Source organism: Pelodiscus sinensis, chromosome 1 (genome assembly GCF_049634645.1).
Source record: "Pelodiscus sinensis isolate JC-2024 chromosome 1, ASM4963464v1, whole genome shotgun sequence".
Classification (NCBI taxonomy): Eukaryota; Metazoa; Chordata; order Testudines; family Trionychidae; genus Pelodiscus; species Pelodiscus sinensis.
Genome location: NC_134711.1, coordinates 124,281,384 through 124,304,463, shown reverse-complemented (window position 1 = coordinate 124,304,463; position 23,080 = coordinate 124,281,384). Strand labels below are relative to the sequence as shown.

The window sequence follows — 23,080 nt, the reverse complement described above, 5'->3', positions numbered from 1 at the left end:
CTAAAACTTTAAAAACAGGTCATTTGTATATTCAAAATACCATTTACTATCAGTAAACAAATAAAATATGTACTTTTTGGTTCTTCTTTACAGTTGTGCATAATGACAGATTCATATACTGTGAGATGTCAAACTATAATGACGATATGTTTTAAGAGGATATTAAAAACTATGTCACCATAAAACAACTATACAGGCAGTCCCCGGGTTACGTACAAGATAGGGACTGTAGGTTTGTTCTTAAGTTGAATTTGTATGTAAGTCGGAACTGGTACATATTGTAGGGGAAACTCTAGCCAAACATTTCTCCAGAGCTCAGTTTTATTCTCCCACACCTCACTTCCCTCAGTCCTTTATTCTTAAGCTGAGGTGCCTGCTGAGAAAAGCCGCTCCACGTCTCCCTGGTCTGCTGGGGGGGGAGCTAGCTTCGCGTCTCCCTGGTCTGCTGGGGGGAAGCAGCTAGTGCGGGATTGACTCACCCCGTTTGTAAGTAGGGATCCGATGCAAGTCGGATCCATGTAACCCGGGGACTGCCTGTATAGAAGATGGACTTTAAGTGTTTAAAATACAAATGAACAATTGTACCTAAATTCAGTTTTAATTGCTTTGTAAGATCAGTGAGATTAATTTGGAAGGTCAAATATACCAAGAAATAAAATGACAAAACACTTAATAAATAGTGTAGCTTTTACATTAAACATCTGATTTTAAAAAAATATTGATGATGTATGCATTATATAGAACATACCAACTATTACTATACAACACAGTATACAATTCAGGAATAAATGGGGAAACATTCAAATCCACTCCTCTCAAGTTGTACAAAGCCTGTTAAAATCCATCTACTCAGTACTATTAAACTCCCACTCCCTATTTACTTTTAATAAAAAGGTCTAACTTCTCTCTCCCCCCCCCCATCCCTTGATTGCTTTTGTTTGAAAGCTCTTGAAAGCAATAAGGTGGTCACAAGACTTGATTTAATTGCTTTGCCTCTCTACAAACTTAATAAGGCTTGCTTTTTATGATCAATTCGTGTGCTGTATTAATTCTCTAGCATATAAAACAAATCTCTTAGAGGCTAGAACTCCATTGGAGGAGGGAAGCTGTTGTGTTCTGAGAATTAATCCATCCAGGAAAATCAAAAGCCAGCCACTCACAATACAGTAATCAGCATGTTTTATACTATGAAAGCCCTACATTTCCCATTTAGAAAACACAACTATTATGCCATTATGCAATGCCACAAAAAACCCTTTATTTATTTGTGTTTGTTATTATTTGGCTTATATTATGCATTTGTGTATATTCTATTGGTGGGCATACAACCATTGAGTTCAGAAAAGTGTCTATTCCAAACTGATCAAAAGGAAAAGGAAACCCCCACTGCTTTATCCACAACCAAAGATTTATCTGGATTTCCTTTGTGGACAAGATTTTAACTCTTTATAACCCATAATAGAAAGAAATCCTTTGCATTTTTTGTTTGCACAGAAAGCTCTTTTTCTGTCCAGGGATGAATTTTTGTTCATCTTACATTTTCATCATTATGTTATCTAATGTAAATTCTCTAAATGAGTTGCTAAAAGTCTAAAAATATTCTAAGATTTAATAGCTTTAAATATTTCCATTTTAACGTCTAATGATTGACAAATCCTTCATTAACAAAGATTTTAAGATAAAAACGAAATAAAAATTAAATACATTTACTGTTACAGAAAAACACTACATTTATTAATTGTATTTTATCTTGAGCAACCCCCCACCATGAAATGTAAAATTTTTCTTTGCCTGTGTGATAGCACTGAAGTATGGCAACCCAATTCTATGAATGAAAATAAATGCGGTTGACCTTAAATAGCAATTAAGTTAGTTAAGCTGCAGCCTAAACATGAAGTGTAAATTTTATGGGCATTATCAAGAAACTAGTAACTGACAGTGTAAATCCCACAAAACCACAAACAGTATTCCCCATGCCATTTAACTAGAGGATGGTACTACAAATAACCAATGTCTTCATAAACTGGAATGCAACAGATGAAGCAATTAACATTTTTTCCAATCTAGTGTCAGACACTTTTCTATGAATCATTCAAAACTCCAAATAAGATATTTATTATTTTGCTTTATGCAACACATTTGGCCTTTTGCAATCAAGAATAAACCTCTCCTTTTGCTGTTTACATTAGAAAAAATTTAAAGCTACAAAAATGATAGTCCTGTCTTCAAGCAAGAAATCATCTTTGTATGTTTAGACACTTTATTTCATAAAATGACTAAAGAACCAAAAGGATCTACAGCCTCTTAGCCTCAGTATATTGCCAAACATTTCCTAAAATAAGTGCACTACTGCTGGACATCAAGTCAGCTCTATGGACATGACAAGTCAGCACTATAATGTCTAGATGTGGTTAAATGGGAAGATTTTAGCTTCCTCCAATAATGTAGGATACAGATAAGCACAAATATAAATGTCTTAGAGTTTAAAAACTAAATTAATTTCTCCTTTGAATATGGTTGTTTAAACATTAATATATTTATATTGACAAAAGCTTGTTATTCAAAATAAAGTATTAAGTGATAGTTGAATATCAACAACTTAGCTTAAGACGACCCTTTTGTGATTTCTGAGTAGTATATATAGAGTTAATAAAATTACCATTAGGTGATAACTTTTGTTCTGCTTAATGCATCAAGAACCATACTCCTTAATTTCTAAAGCAACAGTTCAGAACAAGAAGAGTTAATCATGCACTTTTTCATTCACCCATCTCATTCATGCCACATTCCATAGTGGCTGGGTTCAACAACAATATAGGGGGTACCTAAAATGAAGAGGCAGGGCTCTCCATTCTTCTGCTTCTCTTGAATTAATTAACTGGAAATGAGTTTTGTCAATGTTTTGGAAAGGCAGAGGGGTGAAAAGAAACTGGTTGAATTAATCACAGTGAGAAACTACCTCTTCAGCCGTCTATCAGAGTTCAGAAAACCCATGAGAAGTGCAAAACAAAAGAAGAGTGGGCTGACTTGCCATCCAAAGGAACAAATAAAATTCAAATAAACATGCAAGTCTCCAAAATAAAGACATGCCCCAGGGCAGAGGAATGCTGCATCTGTTGCCACAACAGCTTCAACTTTGTTTAACATACTCAGCATAAATACTGAAAGTAATAAGGTAGGAAAGATAACTTGTGATTTCAAATACACAGAAGGCAGCACTATATGTATGTTTAATTCAGAGTTTATTGATATCCAATTTCTCACTTTCATCTTCTATAAATACACATTTTTAAACAAACATTCTGATTTTTTGAAGTACCAACATTAGTTAGAACTGATCCAGCACTGCTACTTCTAACATACCACAGAAGTGACATCTCAGTGATTTTTTAACATGAACTAGGTAACCATTAATCAGCTTCTTGACTTCATGACACTTTTCCACTCGAAAAAAAAAAATGAAATTACCAGCAATTTCCAGTTCAGAAAAAGGGTATGTTTTTGTGGTGTTCATGTCTCACAGTGGGTAGCGAATGACCATTATTCTTTGACAAATTCTTTGGAAAACATCTCAATACTTCTAGCAGGTTGGAAATTAAGCTAAAAAAAAAAAAAAAGGAAAATTCTTACAGGTCCTTCATATAGCCTTCTATGGGAAGTATCCTTGTTTTTACTTGATGACAATCTTCAAAAAGTTGACATGTGGCTGCTCATGAAGTTGGGTTCTTTCTAACAGATTTCAGTACTAGCATCTCATCTCGCTTCTCAATCTCCAAGCCCATGTTCTTGAGGGCGGAATTGTCTGCCAGCCCCTGCTGCTCCATTTGTGCAATAACATCTTGATTTCTTTCATTTTTCTCAGTGAGATTTCGGATGGCATACACTGCCCACTGATTCACAACTATCAGAAGGAATTAAGGAATTTCTCATTTTACAGACAATACAAAATGCTCGTTTTAATTCTGTAATAAATTAAAACAAATGTATCTAAAATGAAGTTTAGTAGAGAAATATGCTTAAAATTATGATCTTGACCTTTAAAGTACCAGCGACTTTAATCAAGTTAACCAAGTTTTATCTTGATCTTTTAAAAAGCAATTAATTAACTAAAAGGACATTCTCTTATCACCCTTTCTCCAAACACACCCAGATTCTCTAACATCTCCCCCCCCAAAAAAAAACCTCTCCTCTCCCAAAAAACTAATAGAAAATCATGGGAATATTTCTAACATAAAGCTATAAACATTCCACTGTAGTTTGTGCAGTATTGTGCACTTGCTAACCTGAAAATGAAATTAGCTGTAAACAAAAAACAGTAGAGATGATTGGTTATTTTCATTTACAAATTGAGAAAACTTTCAAAAAAGGAAAGAGTAAATTATTTTACACTTGAATTAAAAGTTCATGTAAATAATAAATGGAGAATTTAGTTACAGACTTGTTTTTAAGAACAATGTTTTAGATGACCTTATATAATTTCAGTTTCTAGTGCTTGGCTCTCTATCATAAAACACACTGATACTCAGTTTACCACTCATAGGTAGCTTCTGCAGAGATGCTAATGTTTGAATGACCACAAGCAACAACTCCCAAAGCTGGACCCTTTAGGCTAGGATTGAGGAAAAGATGAGGGGAATTAAGTTCCAGCAATATCAATCTCACATCTTCCAAGACAACTACAATATTCATGCTTATGAAATGTCAAATGTTAGTCCCCATTCTGTGGTTGAAAAGCTATATTATATCTCTTCCAAGACAATGACATGGGAGACAAACAATTCTGAGTTATTTCATATAAGCGTCACATGTAGGCGGACTTGCTTGTAGGGCACCAATTTATACATACCTTGACCTGTCATAGATGGATGCCATCTCCTTGACGTCTTTTAAGTTGGACAGAGTCTAAGCAAAGAGACATGATAGTATTTCTATGGGCATATGCCTGTGGCAGTAGGAGAGTAACTGTCTGGACTGGGGAGGACAGAAAGCCCAGCCAGAAACGTACATAAGGTAAAAGGAATTTATTATTATTTCTGTTGTGACAGAACCTAGCAAAGTGCCACTTAGACCTCAGTGGTTCAGAGGCAAAATTAGCAATCAACATTACACAAAAGAGCCACAGTAGTGTGAATTCATTGTTTATTTACTATACAGGCAGTCCTCGGGTTACGTACAAGATAGGGACTGTAGGTTTGTTCTTAAGTTGAATCTGTATGTAAGTCGGAACTGGCATCCAGATTCAGCCGCTGCTGAAACTGACCAGCGGCTGACTACAGGAAGCCCGAAGCAGAGTTGGTCAGTTTCAGCAGCGGCTGACTTGGGGATGCCTGGGGCAGAGCAGCTGGGGTGCTGCTGGGGTGCTCCAGTAGCACTGCTCCTCGGCGCTACTGGACCAACCCAGCAGCACCCAAGCTGCTCTGCTCCAGGCATCCTGATTCAGCCGCTGCTGAAATTGACCAGCAGCGGCTGAATCAGGACGCCTGGGGCAGAGCAGCTGGGGTGCTGCCGGGTTGGTCCAGTAGCGCCTAGAGTGGCGCTGCGGGACCAACCGGCAGCGCCCCAGCTGCTCTACTACTGGCGTCCGGAGAAAAGCCTGGTCTGCTGGGGGGGGAGGGGGGGAGAGGGCGCGCACTAGCTGCTTTCCCCCCCCCCAGCAGACCAGGGAGACGCGGGCGGTGGGACTGTGATGCGCCGCGGTCCCACCACCTGGGTCCTCCACGGCTTTGCTCCCCGTCTCCCTGGTCTGCTGGGGGGGAGCTCCCCCCAGCAGACCAGGGAGAAGAGCAAAGCCGCGGACAGCGGGACAGGGAGACGCAGAGCAGCTTTTCTCGCCCCGGAGGACGCGGGTGGCGGGACCGCGGCGCATCTGGGCGCCCCGCCGCTCCCGTCCTCTGGGGCGAGAAAAGCCCCGTTCGTAACTGCAGCTCAGATCTAAGTCGGATCCACGTAACTTGGGGACTGCCTGTACTTATATATGCAGAGAGAAAATATACTATATAATAATTACATCAGTATTTTACTATAATGTACTGCAAATTACTGCAGGAGACATATTAAAGAGCCACTTGTGGGTCCCAAGCCTCAGTCTGAGTATCACTGACCTAGAGTATCTAGCCCATTATGCGAGGCACCTTACAAACATGTATTTTCTTATAATTCTCATTCTTCCTTGTCAATTACATCCAATTGTTAGTCTTGCCTTATTCTTACATAGTAAACTTTTCTGGAAAGGCACTGTGTTTCTGATCTAAACCAAGGGTATAAGAGTTAAATCATTCATAGGTCAGAGGATTTTCCATCACAAGTGATGGCTCTGGACTTAAAAAAGGGTGCCCAGAACCCCGGGTCCCATTTTTGATAGGTCTTCAAGTATTACCATAATAAATATAAATACAATAATAGAAGCATGGGTTCTTTACCATATCTGGATACCCAAGTAGAAAGGGCAGACCCCTAAGAGGGTTCTAGACTAATGTCACATAAATCAACACAAACACACTTATCAGGTGGGATCACGTTTATCACATATGATTGACTATGTATAGCATCCCTAAAATCAGAATGGGAGAGATCTCCAGCAAGGATATAAAATTACATATCTTTTGATACCTGTATTTTAATTAGTAAATAAAATTACCCCGCACCTTTCAAAAGTGTTGTATAATTAATTATTGTATTGTGAAAACAAACTGAAAAGTTCACCAAATTCCAGTTTTTAGGGCCTTTCAGCAAAAGAAGAATTTTATCACATCCTTCCTCTTTCATTTCATTGCCAGTGGACTGGGCAATCAAGATAGAGATGTTTGGGGGGGGCGGGAGCATGAGGGCAGGCAGGCGAAGAACCATAAAGGGTAACACAGGTCTTGAAATGGGAATACAATAATGAAGAAAATCCACTGTTCTACTCTTATGAACATGCCATTATTGCAGTTGAATGAATGTACAAAATATGTTTCTATAAAACATTAACTCATCGTTGCTCACTGTGGATTACCAAATTTTGCCGTTAGATAAGTATATAAAATAATTGTATGAAATGTGAAGAAAACTAAACTAAAGGTAAAGTAGATGCTCAGTCACAAGCACTAATGACAAAATGGACTGGTGAAGCATGCTAATTAATAAACACTATGGATGAGAGTGAGAATCAAGATCACAGTCCAGCAGTACTTCCCTAGCTCTATTTCAGAGCATTTAATGAGGAAAGAGAAGCCAAAAGTAGCATAATGTTCCCCCAGTTGACTGTGGGAAACAGAACATCAGTCACACTTCTCTCTGTCTATAGCATAACAGCAGAATTTCATCCACTAAGTTGCATCTGACATATGACTACGACTATTAACATAAGGAGCAGATCCCTTGAGAAAGTGAATTTTTAAGTAATAATGTTTCTGACCCGCACAACAGCTTTTGTTCTAAAATATGAGATTTGCTATGTTTTTAAACAATTACTTTTTGCTCTGATCTATTGCCATTCTAGGACATGAAGATGGCAACAAGAAAAATTCCTTTTATTTCCTGAAAATACATGTCCGCTCTAGGGCAACTATTTCTATTGTCCCAATGTCAAATTAATTCACGACACTCTAATTTCTAGTACATGTGCAATAAAAATCATCTCATGAAATCTATAATCACCATATTATTTGCCATTAGCAAACACTGTAGTTAAAGCTGCAAAATGGTGTCAATATTTTCATTTGTTCACAACTTTCTCCGTTCCATACATAGGTTTGCTGCTGAACAATTATTCAGAGTCATAAATATGTATAACTCTCCTTGTTAGCATGCTGAGAGAGACACCCCTGGATGGCTGTGTGCAAACCTAGACAGACTTAAGTGTCACCAGAGATTAAAGTAAGTCCCCAGCTAATATGCACATTACCCTCTTGTTCCACTCCACAGATAGATAGATAGAGAGAAAATTAAACATATTCTAAAGTCTCTAATCCTTCCAACACTTTAAGCACTTTATTGTATGCTCAGCTTTTGAAAGAGAGCTTCTGAGGTTTCCATAGTTACTACAAATAAGAGCATGAGCCGGTTTTGTTGTGAAACTGCATAAGAGAAAAAATGCAGCAACCATGGTAGATCTGATTTGGTAGGGTTGTCTAGACTTTTCAACAGTACATTTTGAAGTGTCAAATTAATGAATGTTAGGCAATGAACTCAAGATTACAGTATCTTTATCACACTGGCGCTTCTATATAAAGAAGGGAGAAAGGGAAAGAGTAATCCTTGTTCCTTTTGTGAGAATTTCACTTCTTAGCAAAAAAACTTAAATCAATAGTGCTGGAGCACCTTAGAGACTAACAAAAATGCAGATGGTATGCACTTGTGGGCATAACCCCAAGTGGCTACCCTCCTGAAACTTCTTAGCAAATGAAAATATACTAGGTATAGCCAAGATATAGTTAATTTACACATATTTACATAACTTTTCTTAACTGAAGCTATTTAATGCACAGACCCAATATTTATTTGCATTGCAGTAATGCTCTAGAGTTTCTCAACAAAACCAATACATTCATCCTAAATACAGCCACTTAAGCAGCAGTTTAAGATAATCCACTGAAAATTACCCTGGAATAATTTGCCAAACCACAATTCCAACTACCTGGGGGGAAAAAAGTGATCTTACTATGTGTCATTAGATTTATGCTATCTTGAATGAATATGATAAATTATGTGGGTGAAACCTTGACCTACTGAATTGAAGGTTTTTTGCGCTATTGACTCAAGGGTGACAATGTCACCTCATGTTTTTATTTTACCCAGTAAAATTCTGCTGGGGTATATTTTAAATTTTTGTCAGGTATGTGGCAAGGAAACACAAATGTGTTATGAAAGCAATCACCACCTTGCTGATGGATTGTTTCAATATAATTGGAAAGAAAAATTAAGCAGCATTAAAGTGCCATTTACCTCATTTTCTAGTAGCTTAAAGGCAAGAACACTCCTGCTCACAAGACAAACTTATGAACTATTTTATAAACCACAGTGATATGGAAAAGGTGTCTCATAATAATTAAGTATTTTATTATTATTATATTTATCACCTGTATCTCTCTGAATAGGTAGAGTAAATAATTTTGGATGGAATCCTTTTTTGAAAGTATGCAAGTGGATCTTGTGGATCAGAGTAAAGATGGCTTCCAACACATACATACTGAATTTTTACAAGTCAATATTCTTATTGGCTAGTGTATGAAACAAAATAATGATTAAGATAATAAACAAGAGTAATGAAATATTTATATAATTCTCTTAAGTCCTTTCCATTTTTTTAAATTCTTAGACTTTTAAAAATATAATGTTTGTGTTAGAGTTTAAGTCACTTAGGTTAAAATATTTTGAAAGGCAGTTTCCCAATAGTGAAAAAAGGGAATAAGAAGCCTTCTAAGTCAAAATGTGGATGGCATAAAAATGACATAATTAGTTTATAAAATTTCCTTCACTGAAACTCTAAGCATTCAATAGAAAACTAACTACAGTGAAAAAGACTGCATAGTACCAGATCATATGTATGTTGAGATGGAGTAGGGGAAATGAGGTGGAGTTTTACCTTTGTATGTACACAGAGTAAAATCATAACAAGATTCCCATTGCCTTCAATGTGGCCAGGATTTTACCTCTAGGCTTTACAGTTTTCAGCCAAAGTTTTCGGGGGGGAGGGGAAGGGGGGAGAAAGGAAGAATATCAACTCATCTAGATATCGGTCTACTTTTACAAAAGGCTACATTAAAAAGCACTGAAAGTCAGTAAAAATTTTAAAATTTCATACATACAATGATTTTATACTACTCTATATTCTAAAAGCTGAAATGTAAGTATAAATATTCGTATTCAAATTGATTTTATAATTATATGGCAAAATGATGAAAGCAGCAAGTTTTCAGTAACAGTATAAGGATATACCTCTTGTATTTGTCTGATTTTGTGAGGAAGTAGCTTTTAAATGAGGTGAAACTTGGTTGTATGCGAGACAAATCAGACTCCTGGAAGGGGTATAGTAGTCTGGGTTTTGGGTAGTAATTTTGGTTTTTTTGCGCTATTGACTCAAGGGTTAAAATGTTACCACGTGTTTTTATTTTACCCAGTAAAATTCTGCTGGGGTATATTTTAAATTCTTGTTAGTAATAGTGTGTGGCAAGGAAACACAAATGTGTTATGAAAGCAATCATCACCTTGCTTAAAACACCAAGAAAAATAAAATATAAAGAACCAAAAATGTAACCAATTCACTTTAGAGAACTTGTTTTATATAGGTCTATATGGCTAGAAACCATAAAAGTTTAAATATAGTATTTGCTAAACTGTGTTTACCATGTTGCATAATGCAAGTCTCTTTAGGTGTTCTATGACCATGAATAAAATATGACATGTCACATTAAAAGACTCACTTCCACTCTCAGAAGCAATTGCACCACAAAGAAAAGAAACACTTTTCTCTGCAAGTCTTTTAATCTTTTCAGGCATTTTGTGTCTCAGTAACTTGAAAGATAATTCTCTTTGCTACTACAGAGGTTTTCTAGTCAGATACTGGCACAATTAGTCACAGTTTGGATCTAAAAGTAGACACTGACTTTTAGTCCTTCACTGTAAAGCCAATTCTTTTACAAAGAGTTACTTAATTCTTTCTATGAGTAGATTACAAACAATTTCACAAAGCCCAATTACAGTGAAAAGGAGGTAATAGTACCTTTTTTGCTTTAATATAGCATATTTTTATTTTGGTTTGCTATAATTTTGTGTATTTTTAACAATATTTAGTATGCATGAGGCTGTCCATTTTTTCTAAAGCTCTCATGTTTTTACAAATGTTTCCGACCCAACACATTACTGACATTACAGCCTCAATATCAGATATTCTTAATTAAATCTCATACAATTTAAAACTTTCCAATATGTAATAGTCTTTGCATATTAGCAATTTAAATATAGCACCAAACTGGAATAGTTCGAGGTACTTTTTTTTTAAAAAATAGATGCCACAACCATAGTGAATGTCTTAGGATATTAAATTATTACCTTCAGAGTTTAACAGAAGGGAGCTAATAGCAATGCATTCTCAAATTGGAAAGAATGATTGTTCACCTAGATTACAACTTTTGTTCTTCAAGATGAGGATGCAAACACAGTCCCAACATTAAGGTGCGTGAGACACAATGTGCCACAGCACAAAAAGTTTTCCACAGCAGTACTCATTAGTGTGGTGTACGTATCCTGTGGCTCCTTGTGATCCTCCTAAAGCTATAAGGGCATCACTCCTCTCCTGCCCTCCTCCCCCAGCTCCTTTGAACTGGAGATTAGCCTAAGAGACTAATGTAGAGAGGATAAAGTGTGGGTCATGGAATACACGACTGCATCCACATCTTGAAGAACAGTAACAATAGCAGGTAAAGTTACAGATTTTTATTCTACTGAGACAATTCACATGTAGGATAAAAAAATGACAATACTTGGATTCTTTTTAAACAGTGTCTGAAGTATGATCTTGCCAAAGTTCATAGTTTTCCATGCAATGGCATAACAATGAATGAATTTATTTATGGAGGATACAGTAGCAGTCCTGCAATTTTCCAAGATAGGTACATCATTCAGAAAAGCCATGGACATTGCTCACTCAGTAAAAGCTAAAGCAGAGACACATTGCAGAGGAGATGTATTGGTCCTAACGTAAGCAGTGGTAATGCAAGACTGCTTGGACCTTCACCCTATAGGCATAAGAAAAAAAAACTGACAAGACTGTCTAAATGACCTAACAAAATACAGGACTATGTAGCACTTTAAAGACTAACAAGATGGTTTATTAGATTATGAGCTTTCGTGGGCCAGACCCACTTCCTCAGATCAAATAATGGAAGAAAATAGTCACAACCATATATACCAAAGGATACAATTTAAAAAAAAATGAACACACATGAAAAGGACAAATCACATTACAGAACAGAAGGGGGATGTGGGGGGAGGGGGGGTGGGGAAGGAAGGTGAAAGCCAGTGAGTTAATGATATTAGAGGTGAGGAAGGGTAGATGTCTGTGAGTTAATAGTATTAGAGGTGATAATTGGGGAAGCTATCTTTGTAATGGGTAAGATAGTTGGAGTCTTTGTTAATTCCCCTGCGGAGAGTGTCGAATTTTAGCATGAATGCCAGTTCAGAGGATTCCCTTTCAAGTGCAGATTTGAATGTCTTATGAAGTAGGATGCAGGTTAGCAGGTCATTCAGACAGTGTCCTTTCTGGTTGAAGATGACAAGGAACTGTTTTTTCTTTCCCTTCCCCCCCCCCCCCCCCCCACATCCCCCTTCTGTTCTGTAATGTGATTTGTCCTTTTCATGTGTGTTCATTTTTTTTTAATTGTATCCTTTGGTATATATGGTTGTGACTATTTTCTTCCATTATTTGATGTGAGGAAGTGGGTCTGGCTCACGAAAGCTCATCATCTAATAAACCATCTTGTTAGTCTTTCAAGTGCTACATAGACCTGTATTTTGTTTCAGCTACACCAGACTAACACTGCTACATCTCTATCACTATTCTAAATGACCTAATACTGTCCAAATAAAAAGGCCAATCCCTTTCTTTACAGCCAAAGCACGTAAACACTCTCCTTCTGTATTGTCATGAGGCTTTGGATAGGTATATCATCTGCTTAGGTGGAAGACTAACACTGACTTAAAATTTAGAGTGAGGCTTCAGACACCTTGTCCTTAATGACAGGCCTTCCTCGTGTTTGGTTTTTTTAAGTGGTGCTTTCTGACTGCCCTTACAGATGTGATGATGACAATAAGGAAGGCTATCTTGTGGGACAAAGTTTCCCAGGATCAAGTTGTCAAAGTTACAAACTGAGGTACCCTGAGAAAGGCTTATACCATGTTAAGATCCCTAGAAGGAGATACACTTTTACAGGTGAACACAAGTAATTGCCTTGAGAAACCTTGCAATCATAGGACTGTAAAATATGGTTCTCTCCATGGTGAATGGTAAAATTGGCTGCTAGCAGAACCTACAGGGAGCTTATGAAAAGGCCAGACGACTTCAAATGCAGTAAATACTCATTCAATAAGCTGAATCACTTGAGCAGAAGAGCAAAGTCTTGACTAAACTGGTACATTTAACTGGTTGTGTCTTATGGTTAAGTACAATCTCTTAGCTTGTTTCAGACAGCTCATCTTTTCCTATATCCAGATCCCAACAGCTTGAAACTGATGGCTTGTCTTCTCAATAGCTAGGCTAGGACCTGCTCATGATACTACGAGACCTGATCTGGAAGAAGAAATGCTGAGATGCTGCAAAGATGTAAATATAAGCATTGTCTTGTTCCAGTTGGGGCAACTGGAATCATCTTGGTGCGATCCTGTTTCAGTTTTAGAATGACTTTCTACATCAGCACAATCAGAGCGAAGGCATACTATACTGTAGGCCTGGTACATGTTTCAACAGAAAGGCATTAGTCAATAAGTCAGGAATGAGGACAGCCCAAGACCAAAACTGATGGCATTTCTTGCTATCTTTTGTACCATTCTTCTAAGCAATTCCGGATATAATTTACAATCCTCCGGGAGTGTTAAGGATGACCCTGGGACTGAGTACCTTGAGGAGAGTGACAATAAGTTGACTGATGCCAAAGTAACTTCCTCAGATAGCTCTTGTTCATCTAGTAATCTTGGACTGATTGTTAAGCAGAGAGAGCTACTGGTTGCTTTCCAGTAGACTAGGCTCTGATATACACAGCTCCAGGCCCGTCCCGTGAAACTGGGTAGATCTGAGGATCTAGGAGCCTCTTAAGGATTCCCCAAAAGCCAACAGGGCATCGAAAGCCAAAATGCCTTAGTTTACCTTGACCTTTCCTTACTACGTGCGACCGGTACGCATCACGATACAAAGGGTCTCCCTTTTGAGGCAGTCTGGTTGATTTACTGGACTTTTCTTGCCTTTGTAGGAATGAAGAGGAGCTAGATGAGTCCGAACCAAATTCAGAATGGGCCCACTGAATAAGCAGTCAGTATAGGAGGTATCCAGCCAGGCAAGGCTATTGTTCAACTTCCAGCAGAATGAAGGTCAAATGAGAATAAGTACTGGCATTGCAGTTGATATGAGGTCTCTGTTCAAAGAAGGTCATTCTAGTCACTAAGTCAACAAGACCACAGGAGCATAGCCTGGATTTGACATCCATCCCAATGAAGACCTACTATCATAACCAAAATTGAGGGTGTCATCAGTGCTGACTTAAAAAAAAGAAAAGTCTCAGCCCCAATGAAAGGTAAACCCAAGTAGCAGATGGCACAGACAAGGCAATCTTAGATTCTCACTTAGGTAATATCAGTGCTGGTGTGGATAAAATGCTCTGTTCCCCCATCATAGAATCATAGAGTTGAAAAAGACCTCAGGAGGTCATCAAGTCCAACCCCCTGTCCAAGGCAGGACCAATCCCAACTACATCAACCCAGTCAGGGCCCTGTCAAGCCGAACCTTCAGGGATGAAGATTCCACCACCTCCCTAGGTAACCCATTCCAGTACTGCACCACCCTCCTAGTGAAATAGTTTTTCCTAATGTTCAACCTAGACCTCTCCCATTGTAACTTGAAACCAATGCTCCTTGGTCTACCGTCCGTCGCTACTGCGAACAGCCTTCTCCATCCTCTTTGGAACCTCCCTTCAGGAAATTGAAGGCTGCTATCAAATCTCCCCTCGCTCTTCTCTTCTGCAGACTAAAACCCAAATCCCTCAGTTTCTCCTCATAGGTCATATTCTCCAGCCCCTTAATCATTTTGGTCACCCTCCGCTGGCCCCTCTCCAGTGTGTCTACACCCTTTCTGTAGTGGGGGGTCCAGAACTGGACACAATACTCCAGGTGTGGCCTCACCAGATCTGAATAAAGGGGAATAATCACTTCTCTAGATCCGCTGGCAATGCTCCTCCTAACGCACCCTAATATGCCACTAGCCCTGTTGGCTACAAAGGCATACTGTTGACTCATATCCAGTTTCTCATCCACTGTAATCCCCAGGTCCTTTTCTGCAGAACTGCTGCTTAGCCATTCGGTCCCCAGCCTGTAACAATGCTTGGGATTTTTCCGTCCCAAGTGCTGAACTCTATACTTGTCCTTGTGGAACCTCATCAGATTTCTTTTGACCCAATCCTCTGATCTGTCTAGGTCACTCTGGCCCCTCTAGCATATCTACCTCTCCTCCTATCTTAGTGCCACCTACAAACTTGCTGAGGGTTCAATCCATCCCCTCATCCAGGTCATTAATAAAAATGTTGAACAAAACCATCCTAGAACAGATTCTTGGGGTACTCCGCTAGAAACAGACCACCAACCGACATCCAGCCAGCTTTGATCACTATCCATTGGGCCCGACAGTCTAGCCAGCTTTCTATCCATCTTACAGTCCGTTTATCCAATCCATACTCCCTTAACTTGCTGGCAAGAATAGCAAAAGCTTTGCTAAAGTCAAGGTATATCACATCCACTGACTTCCCCATACCCACAGAGCCAGTTACCTCATCGTAGAAGTTAAGCAGATGGGTCAGGCACGACTTGCCCTTCGTGAATCCCTGGATTACTCGGGTGCAGGCCTTGCTCACCTGTGTGCATGGGCTCCTGACGTTTTCAACATAAAAGGAGATCCTGAGTATTCTAGTGGTGGTGTTGGATATTTGAAGATCCCCTATTCATCCTCTTGCTGCAGTCCCTTACTACAAAAGGAATATACAATAGTGGTGCCTCCACCTGGATGGCCCCTGCACACACTTAATGGTGTTCCTTGGGAGTTTCCAGGAATAAATTTATTCCAGTAATAATCTGGATCTAACGCCAAAACAGTTATAAATAATATACATCTAACTGATTAAATTAGAATTAACGGCGTCGCTAACTTAAAGAAACCAGATTAACAGACTAAAATTGAAGTATACAGAAGTAAATGAAACATGTTCAATTGGCATTTACATTGCCACCATTTATCCCACCCCAGAATGTGCACTCTTTGGATCTCAGAGTCCCAGACGCTTGCATGGGCACATCTGAATGTCTGCAGCTGGAGTGGAGACAGCACCTTGCAGGTTCTGTGTTTGTCAGTCCAAGATAGGCAGCCAATCCAGGCAAGGCAGTTCAGCAGCTCTGGTTCACTGGGCAGATCACTCTGGCTCTCTCTGAACCCAGAGTCAGTCTGTCTTCTGCACTCCATCCCAGGCAGCACTTTCCCAAACAGCCCACAGTTACACTCAGTTACCTTCTATGCAGGCCCTTCTAGCCACAGGCACAGCCAAAGTCTCTCCCCTCCAGGAACAATCACCAACAGCCCCTGAAGCAGCCTGCTAGATCCAAGCCTCAGCAGGCTCTAGGTTCCAGCAGCAGCTCCTGGACTGGAAAAAGGCTCCATGCCAGCAATCTAGCTCTTCTCTCCAAATTGCTGTTCCCCCTCCCACCCCCATTACTCTCCCTGCACTGCCTGGAATAGAGTGACCATTTCCCTCCCTTTTCCTAAGGCATCATGGGAGCTGTAGTCTCTAGGGCTAGACTGCAGCACCAAGGATCCTCCCAGTAAAAGTCAGAGGCTTCTTTAGTAAAGGAGCCTACACAAAGAAGCTGAAGGCCTGGAAAAAGCTGGAAATAACAGCTCCACAGACTTCAACAGTGAAGAAGAGAGACAGGCAGAGCAGGTCCTTCCACTTCATGTACCTGGTGGTATGCTCTGAAATGGGTACAGCTGAAACAGCATCCACTGATACGAGACATGACAGCCACTGCCATGACAGATCTGAAATTGACAGTATGTTACCAGGAGTCTCTTGCTTCAATGCCAGAGAGATATGGATTGATGGCCCACCTCTCTCTCAGGTACCTGATGAATCTAATTATTATTTTAATTCATTTTCTGACATGGAAGGCAAGCCATGTACTGAGCTCAAGTAGATCCTGTAAGTCTTATGGGTCCCTTTGTATAGAACTCCCTCCGCCCCCTTCCTGGAGAGAGAGATTGACCTTCCCTTGAAGAGGATCCCCACTTCAGGAGTCTAAAGTGTGTCACAGTAGTGGTTGACTGTGTCTAGACAAAACAATTTGGTGACAGTGTGGAGGTCGGCCTCATGATGTGTTCCAGGAGGTGCTGCTTGAGGCACAGATCCCTAGAAAAAGAAGTATGGTTCCTGAGGCATATCAGATGTTATACCTCTCCTTGACATGTCTTTCACCAAAACAGCAAGCAGAATCTGTCTGTCTGTCTCTCTCACATATATATATTAATTAGAATGTATATTCCACACAAAAGGTATTGCTTGGAGTCCAGAGAGAAACACATGTCCAGGTGCTCAGCAATATCTACTGAGTACAGTAGCAAGTAAATTGGAATAAAAACTGATAGTGAAGAAAATAAAACTACTTACAAAAAGTCAACTACTTACAAAATAAAACCATCTTAGTAATTAACTACACAGGAAAAAAAAAAAGGTCAGGAAAACCACACAGGGACTGGTGCAAGTGGTATGAAAGAACTGCAGGGGGTCAGTGTGGCACTGTCCTTATATAGTCTTAAGAGCCATCAAGAAGAGGCTCAGGACTCCAACAGATACTACTGTGAAAATCTTCTCCTATTCCAACGTTCTGGCTACACACACTAGAGTGCTATACATATCTATGTTCACTTGAAGAATTGGATTGATGAGAACTTCCAGAAGCCAGTGTTTCTGATTTCCAGTAGACATTCTAAGATTCGCCTATAGTGTAGGATTTTCCTGAGGAAGGAGGGATTATTGGGGCTCAGAGGAGAGTCTGCTTTTAGCCAGAACGTTTTTTCCTCAGAACTAGGTTTTAAATGGTTGTATCTTAAATGCTTTTAATGCAATTTGAGCACTCATACAATACAAACAAATTCAGTACAGAGAAGAGACACGGCCATATAAAATTACAGAAAACCTATTATTCACACACACAGTTCAGAAAGGAAGAACACTGCTTAGCAGTTACCCAAGGGGGAAAAAAGTCCTAATAAGTATCAGCAGTCACCTTACTTGCCTGTTAAGACATTTAATTGATTCTACAACCATGAGAACTACTTAGATTTTTTCAGAATTATCTCCCATCTACACTGGTTTAAGGGCCAATGTGACATAGGACAGGAAAAGAAAAAAGAAGCAATCACTATACCAATACGCATTTTCAGTATGAACTGCAGAGGAATTTCTGTAGCTGAATAGCTATCCTGAGCTTGATAGCTGGTTCCTGTAGGACAACTCATGAGAGGGGCCGGACAGACATTTCAGGAGATTTGGGGGAAATTTGTCCCCGATCATACAGCTAGAGGCGGAATTTTTAACCCTGTGCAACAGGCAGGAAACCAAGACCTCCCCTCAATGCCAAACTATTCTGAGATATTCGCAAGAGATTAGGCCAGGTCTACTGAACACGTGGCCTGCATGCGGTCTGCAACCTATTTGTTTGTGGCCCATGGTGTGGTTTGGGTTTACACAGGGCTCAACACATGGCCCACAGGTGGGATCCTTTGAACACGACCTCCACTGGGAACATGCTCCACAACAGTGAGGCGTCTCCCAGGTGGGGTGAACACTGAAAGACGCAAGTGGATGGGCTGGCTAGAACAGACGGGTACGGGTGTTGGCGTTTCTAACCTCCAGGGAGGTGGTGCCAGGAGCGCCACCAGGGCATTGTGGGCATGTATTCATGCCCGTCAGTGTGAAAAGCAATTTGCATATATATTTGCATGTATATGCAACCACACTTCAGTTGCGGCCCTCAGCATGTGCTGCGTGTATCACCTTAGTGCCTGGGGCATCCAAGGTTGCGTAGACCTGGATTAGGGCCATCCCTTTCTAAACTAGGTATCTTATGCAATTTTCCCTTGGCAGCAAAGCTTCCTGGGATATGCATTATCAGGGTTTCTGCAGCAGGCCACTTATCTGATTGCTGCAGAACTGTAAAAAGTATGACAAGCATGCAGCCCACAAAACATTTACCTATAAAACAGAGTTGAGTCTGGGATGCTCATCCTATATGACAATTCTTAGAACAATATAGTTCATATTGACCAAGATTTTAAACCATACCATGCATAGTTTATAAATGAAAAATGTCAGTTCTGCTTGATTTATAGCAGACCTTCTTCATTGTTCCTACAACAGTTTCAATAATTTGTAATATTTCAGTGACAGAAAACAGATGAGCTTTAAATATTTTTCTACTTCCCATAACTCTGCACATTTCTTCCTACACTCCCATCCGTAATTCATCCCTTAATTCACTATGTCTCTCCTACTATTAAATTTACAGCTTTTACAAGTTAGCTGTATGCTTAGAATCTTTCCTACTCCCAAATAGGAAATGATCTCCACCTTCTGACCCATTTCTTACTCTTACATTCCAATGTGGAGTGCCTCTCCAAGATATATGACTTCTAATTTGGATCCTATTTTTATTGGTATTACATATGCAATTTATCATAGATTGGTGGAGCTGAAGGCCAGAAGGGATCATTATGATCATTCTAGTCTGACCTCCAGCATAACTCATGTTATGGATGCTCACCCAGTAATTACTGCATCAAAACCAAGTCTTCCTACTGAGTTATTGGCTATCTTTTAGGAAGACATCCAATCTTGATATAAAGACTTCAAATAATGGAGAATTCACTATGTCCTTAACTAAGTTATTCCAGTGGCTAATTACTCTCAAATATGTTAAGCCACATAGTTTTATTATACTCCTGGGGAAAACCTGTGCCACTGCAGTGCAGCAGAAAAATCCTCTCCCGCACAATTCTCTGCTTGTTTGTAAAAAAAATGGTTTCTGGGGGGAAGTAAAGAGTGCACCAGTATTCACTCATCCCTCCCAGCATCTGATGCACTCTATTTGAAGCAGCTGGAGGAGAGGTAACTCTCTCAAGGGAAGAAGGTCTGTGGATGCCTTGGCGCTTCTAGGAACATGAGTCCCAGCTGGGTTGTAAGGGTGCTGGAAGTTTTTGCCTTAGCAAATCCTTAGGTGAGCATTCCTAATCCCCCCCTCCTCCCCCCGGTGTATCACCTCCATGGCACAGTACAAGGGGCACTATACGCTCACCCCACCCTCAGTTTCTTCTTGCTGGAACTCCAACAGTGGGGAAGGAGGAGGGTCATAGAATGGACATGAGCAATATACTTAGAAGAACACCATTTATGAAAAGGTAACGGTCTTCGAGTGCTTGCTCCTGTGCATTCCACATATAGGTGACCCAAGCAGCAATTCCCAATGTGAGTAGGAGTTCACAGACGTGCTGACTGAAGTACAGCTTTGCCAAATCTAGCATCATCTCTAACTTGCTGAGTGATGGCATAAGCGAGATGTAAATGTGCAGACGAAGGACCAGGCTCTACAGATGTCTTAAAAGGGCACACGTGCCCGTATGAATCCCGGTGGCATGGGCACGGGCGACTTGAGGAAGAATACCCGTGCCAAGTTGTAGCAGGGGCATATATACACGGTAATCCAATTAAAGATTTGCTGCGAGGAGATCAGCAGGCCCTTCATACAATCGGCAATGGTGACAGAGTTGTAGTGATTTCTGAAAGGACTGGGTTCCTTCTAAGGAGAAGGCCAAAGCTCTCCACCTGTCCAGAGAATGTGAGCATCTCTCCTCCATCATCTTGTGAGGCTTAACGCAGAGTACGGGTAGGAGTACATCTTGGCCCATGTTAAAAGGGGACACTATCTTTGGCAGGAAGGGCGGGTGGGGCCACAGTTATACCTTGTCCTTGTAAAACACAGTTTATGGTGGGCCTGAGGTCAATGCCTTGAGCTCTGAGACAGGTCTTACTGATGTTATCACCACAAGAAATGCCACCTTCTAGGAAAAGTGAAATAGGCAACATGGTTCAAAGGGTAGTGTGGTGAGCCTGGAGAAGACCAGATTAAGGTCCCACTGCAGGACTGGGTCCCTTCCTTGGGGGTACAGACATTCTAGACCCTTCAGGAACTGGGCAGCCATATCACGGGAAAAGTCTGCCCCTGAACGAGCTCATGGAATGGGGAAATGGACGTAAAATGCACTTTGATGCCTCAGTGAAAAAACTGCCTCAGCTGACCCTGCTGATACACGTATGCCATGACAAATATGCTTTGGCTCTGGTGGCACACATTCTGTCCCACGATGGTAAGAATTCAGGCATAGAGGCTCTTGCAAGCCTGCTTCTTTGAGTCTGCAGAGGCTAGCGATAGCGGCATGTTCCCCTGCATTGGCAGCAATGCTGAAGGAACAGGTACCAGAGCAGCTTTCCCCTTTGAGTGGGGAACTACCATATGCCAGTGTGTGTGGTGCCAGTGAAGCCTAGATATCTTGCACAGCTTGCAGGGCCTCAGATGTGGATGGTATTTCATTGTAGCCAGAGCCCTCTCCACTGTCTGATGTCACAAGACTGGAGTGGGCCTGGCTAGACTATTCGACTTGAGTCAATACCCGGAGACCCTGAGTCCTGACAGAGTCATTGAGTCACCCAATGGAGGTCATGACTTTTCCCTTATGGGAGCAGGAGATCTGCCCCCTCATGTTTTTCTTAGCCTTCTTGGACGAGGCTGGTGCCAGAACAGCGCCAGCTAGATAATGACACTGGAGGGGGAAGGCATTCTGCACCACAGCCACAGTGACTGGTGCCGAGACCAATGCGGACTCCATCAGGCTAGCCCAAAAATTGACACCACATGCCTGTTTAGTCCTGGGCTTGAACAATTTACATATATGACACCTAGAACTGGTGTATCCTTCACCCACACACCACAAACAGCTAGAGTGTGAGTTACTGATGGGCGTAGGACTCTTGCAGCAATCAAAGAACTTGAACCTAGGAGACTGTGGCATGCCCTGGATTGGGGGCAAACAGTCCCCTTCTGAACTAATGCTAACTACTAAGGGATCAAACTACTAGTTTGTCTACAGCAAAAAAGAAAGAAGAAAGGGGCTGTTCAGCCAAACAACACAAATAAGCCTGCACGAGGTAGCAGACTGTTCCAGCTCTGTCACTTCACAGTATTTATTCATAAATAATTTAAAGATTCCTTTACCCCCTTTTAAATTTAGGTAGCTGGCAACAGTTTGTTCTGACCATTTTAAGAATATTAATACCTATAATTCCAGACCATCCTTAATTTATCTTAATGCCTAGCTTATGCCTAAACTCCAAAGTCAGATGTTTTATAATTTTTAAGGAAGCTTCTTCATCCTGGAAATATAAGATATCGTCAGCATATAAAACTATTTTGTGTTTTAATCCAGAAAGTGTTTTGATGCCTTTTCCAATAGGCTATTTCTCACATTTACTGCAAACGGCTCCAATGCCTAAAGAAGCCACGGGGGGGATGACAGGCTACCACTGTCTCATACTCTTACACAAATTAAAAAACAACACTGATGATCATTCACCACAACAGATGCTCAATGATGCATACATAGGGCCAACATGCCCCTATACAACTAATTTCCAGAACTAAACCTTACCAAAATCTGTCAAATATTCAGTCAAAGGCTCTCAGAATCAAAAGAAAGGAGCAGACAGGGCAGACAAAATTGCTAGAATTAACAGATCAAACTCAGAGTTGTTCTGATATCATCAAGTAAATGTCTGCCAGAAATAAGCCCCAACTGGTCATGGTGAATATATTTGGGTAAAATTACACTAAATCTGTTGGCTAGCAACTCAATATAAATTTTAGCATCCACACTAAATTGAAGAAATAGGTCTGCATGATGTGCAATTTGTAACATCTTATCATCCTATATGAATGGACCTAACTTTTGCCTCTTTTCCGAATCATGAATCTCTTTCCCCTCCAATATAAACAATTCAGTTAGAATAGGGAGCAGAACTTGCTTTATTCTCTATAATTCGTCACAGAAAGCCCATCAGCACTTGGAGCTTTATTTGATTTTAAATACTTAAGAATTACAACTTCAAATTCATTTGCAGCAATCTGCCTATCAAGAGTTGCTACATCCTCAAAGCCGAGGCTGTTTCAGCCTTTTCAGATATTTACTTATAAGCTCAGGATTTGAATGTTCTGAACCATACAAGGTATGGAAAAAGCTAGCTTT

General features: G+C 40.3%; 1 protein-coding gene across 4 annotated transcripts in view; it reads right to left on the bottom strand.

The window, feature by feature from the left end:
• Nucleotides 1-3,225: 3,225 nt before the first annotated feature.
• Nucleotides 3,226-23,080, bottom strand: part of ATXN10 (ataxin 10) — a 159,560-nt gene continuing 139,705 nt past the window's right edge. For all 4 annotated transcript variants that reach the window (XM_006127756.4, XM_075899999.1, XM_075899998.1 and 1 more), the window contains one exon: nucleotides 3,226-3,901. In XM_006127756.4, coding sequence (XP_006127818.2) covers nucleotides 3,711-3,901 — 191 coding nt within the window. In that variant the 3' untranslated portion in view covers nucleotides 3,226-3,710. The remainder of the gene's footprint in view (nucleotides 3,902-23,080) is intronic.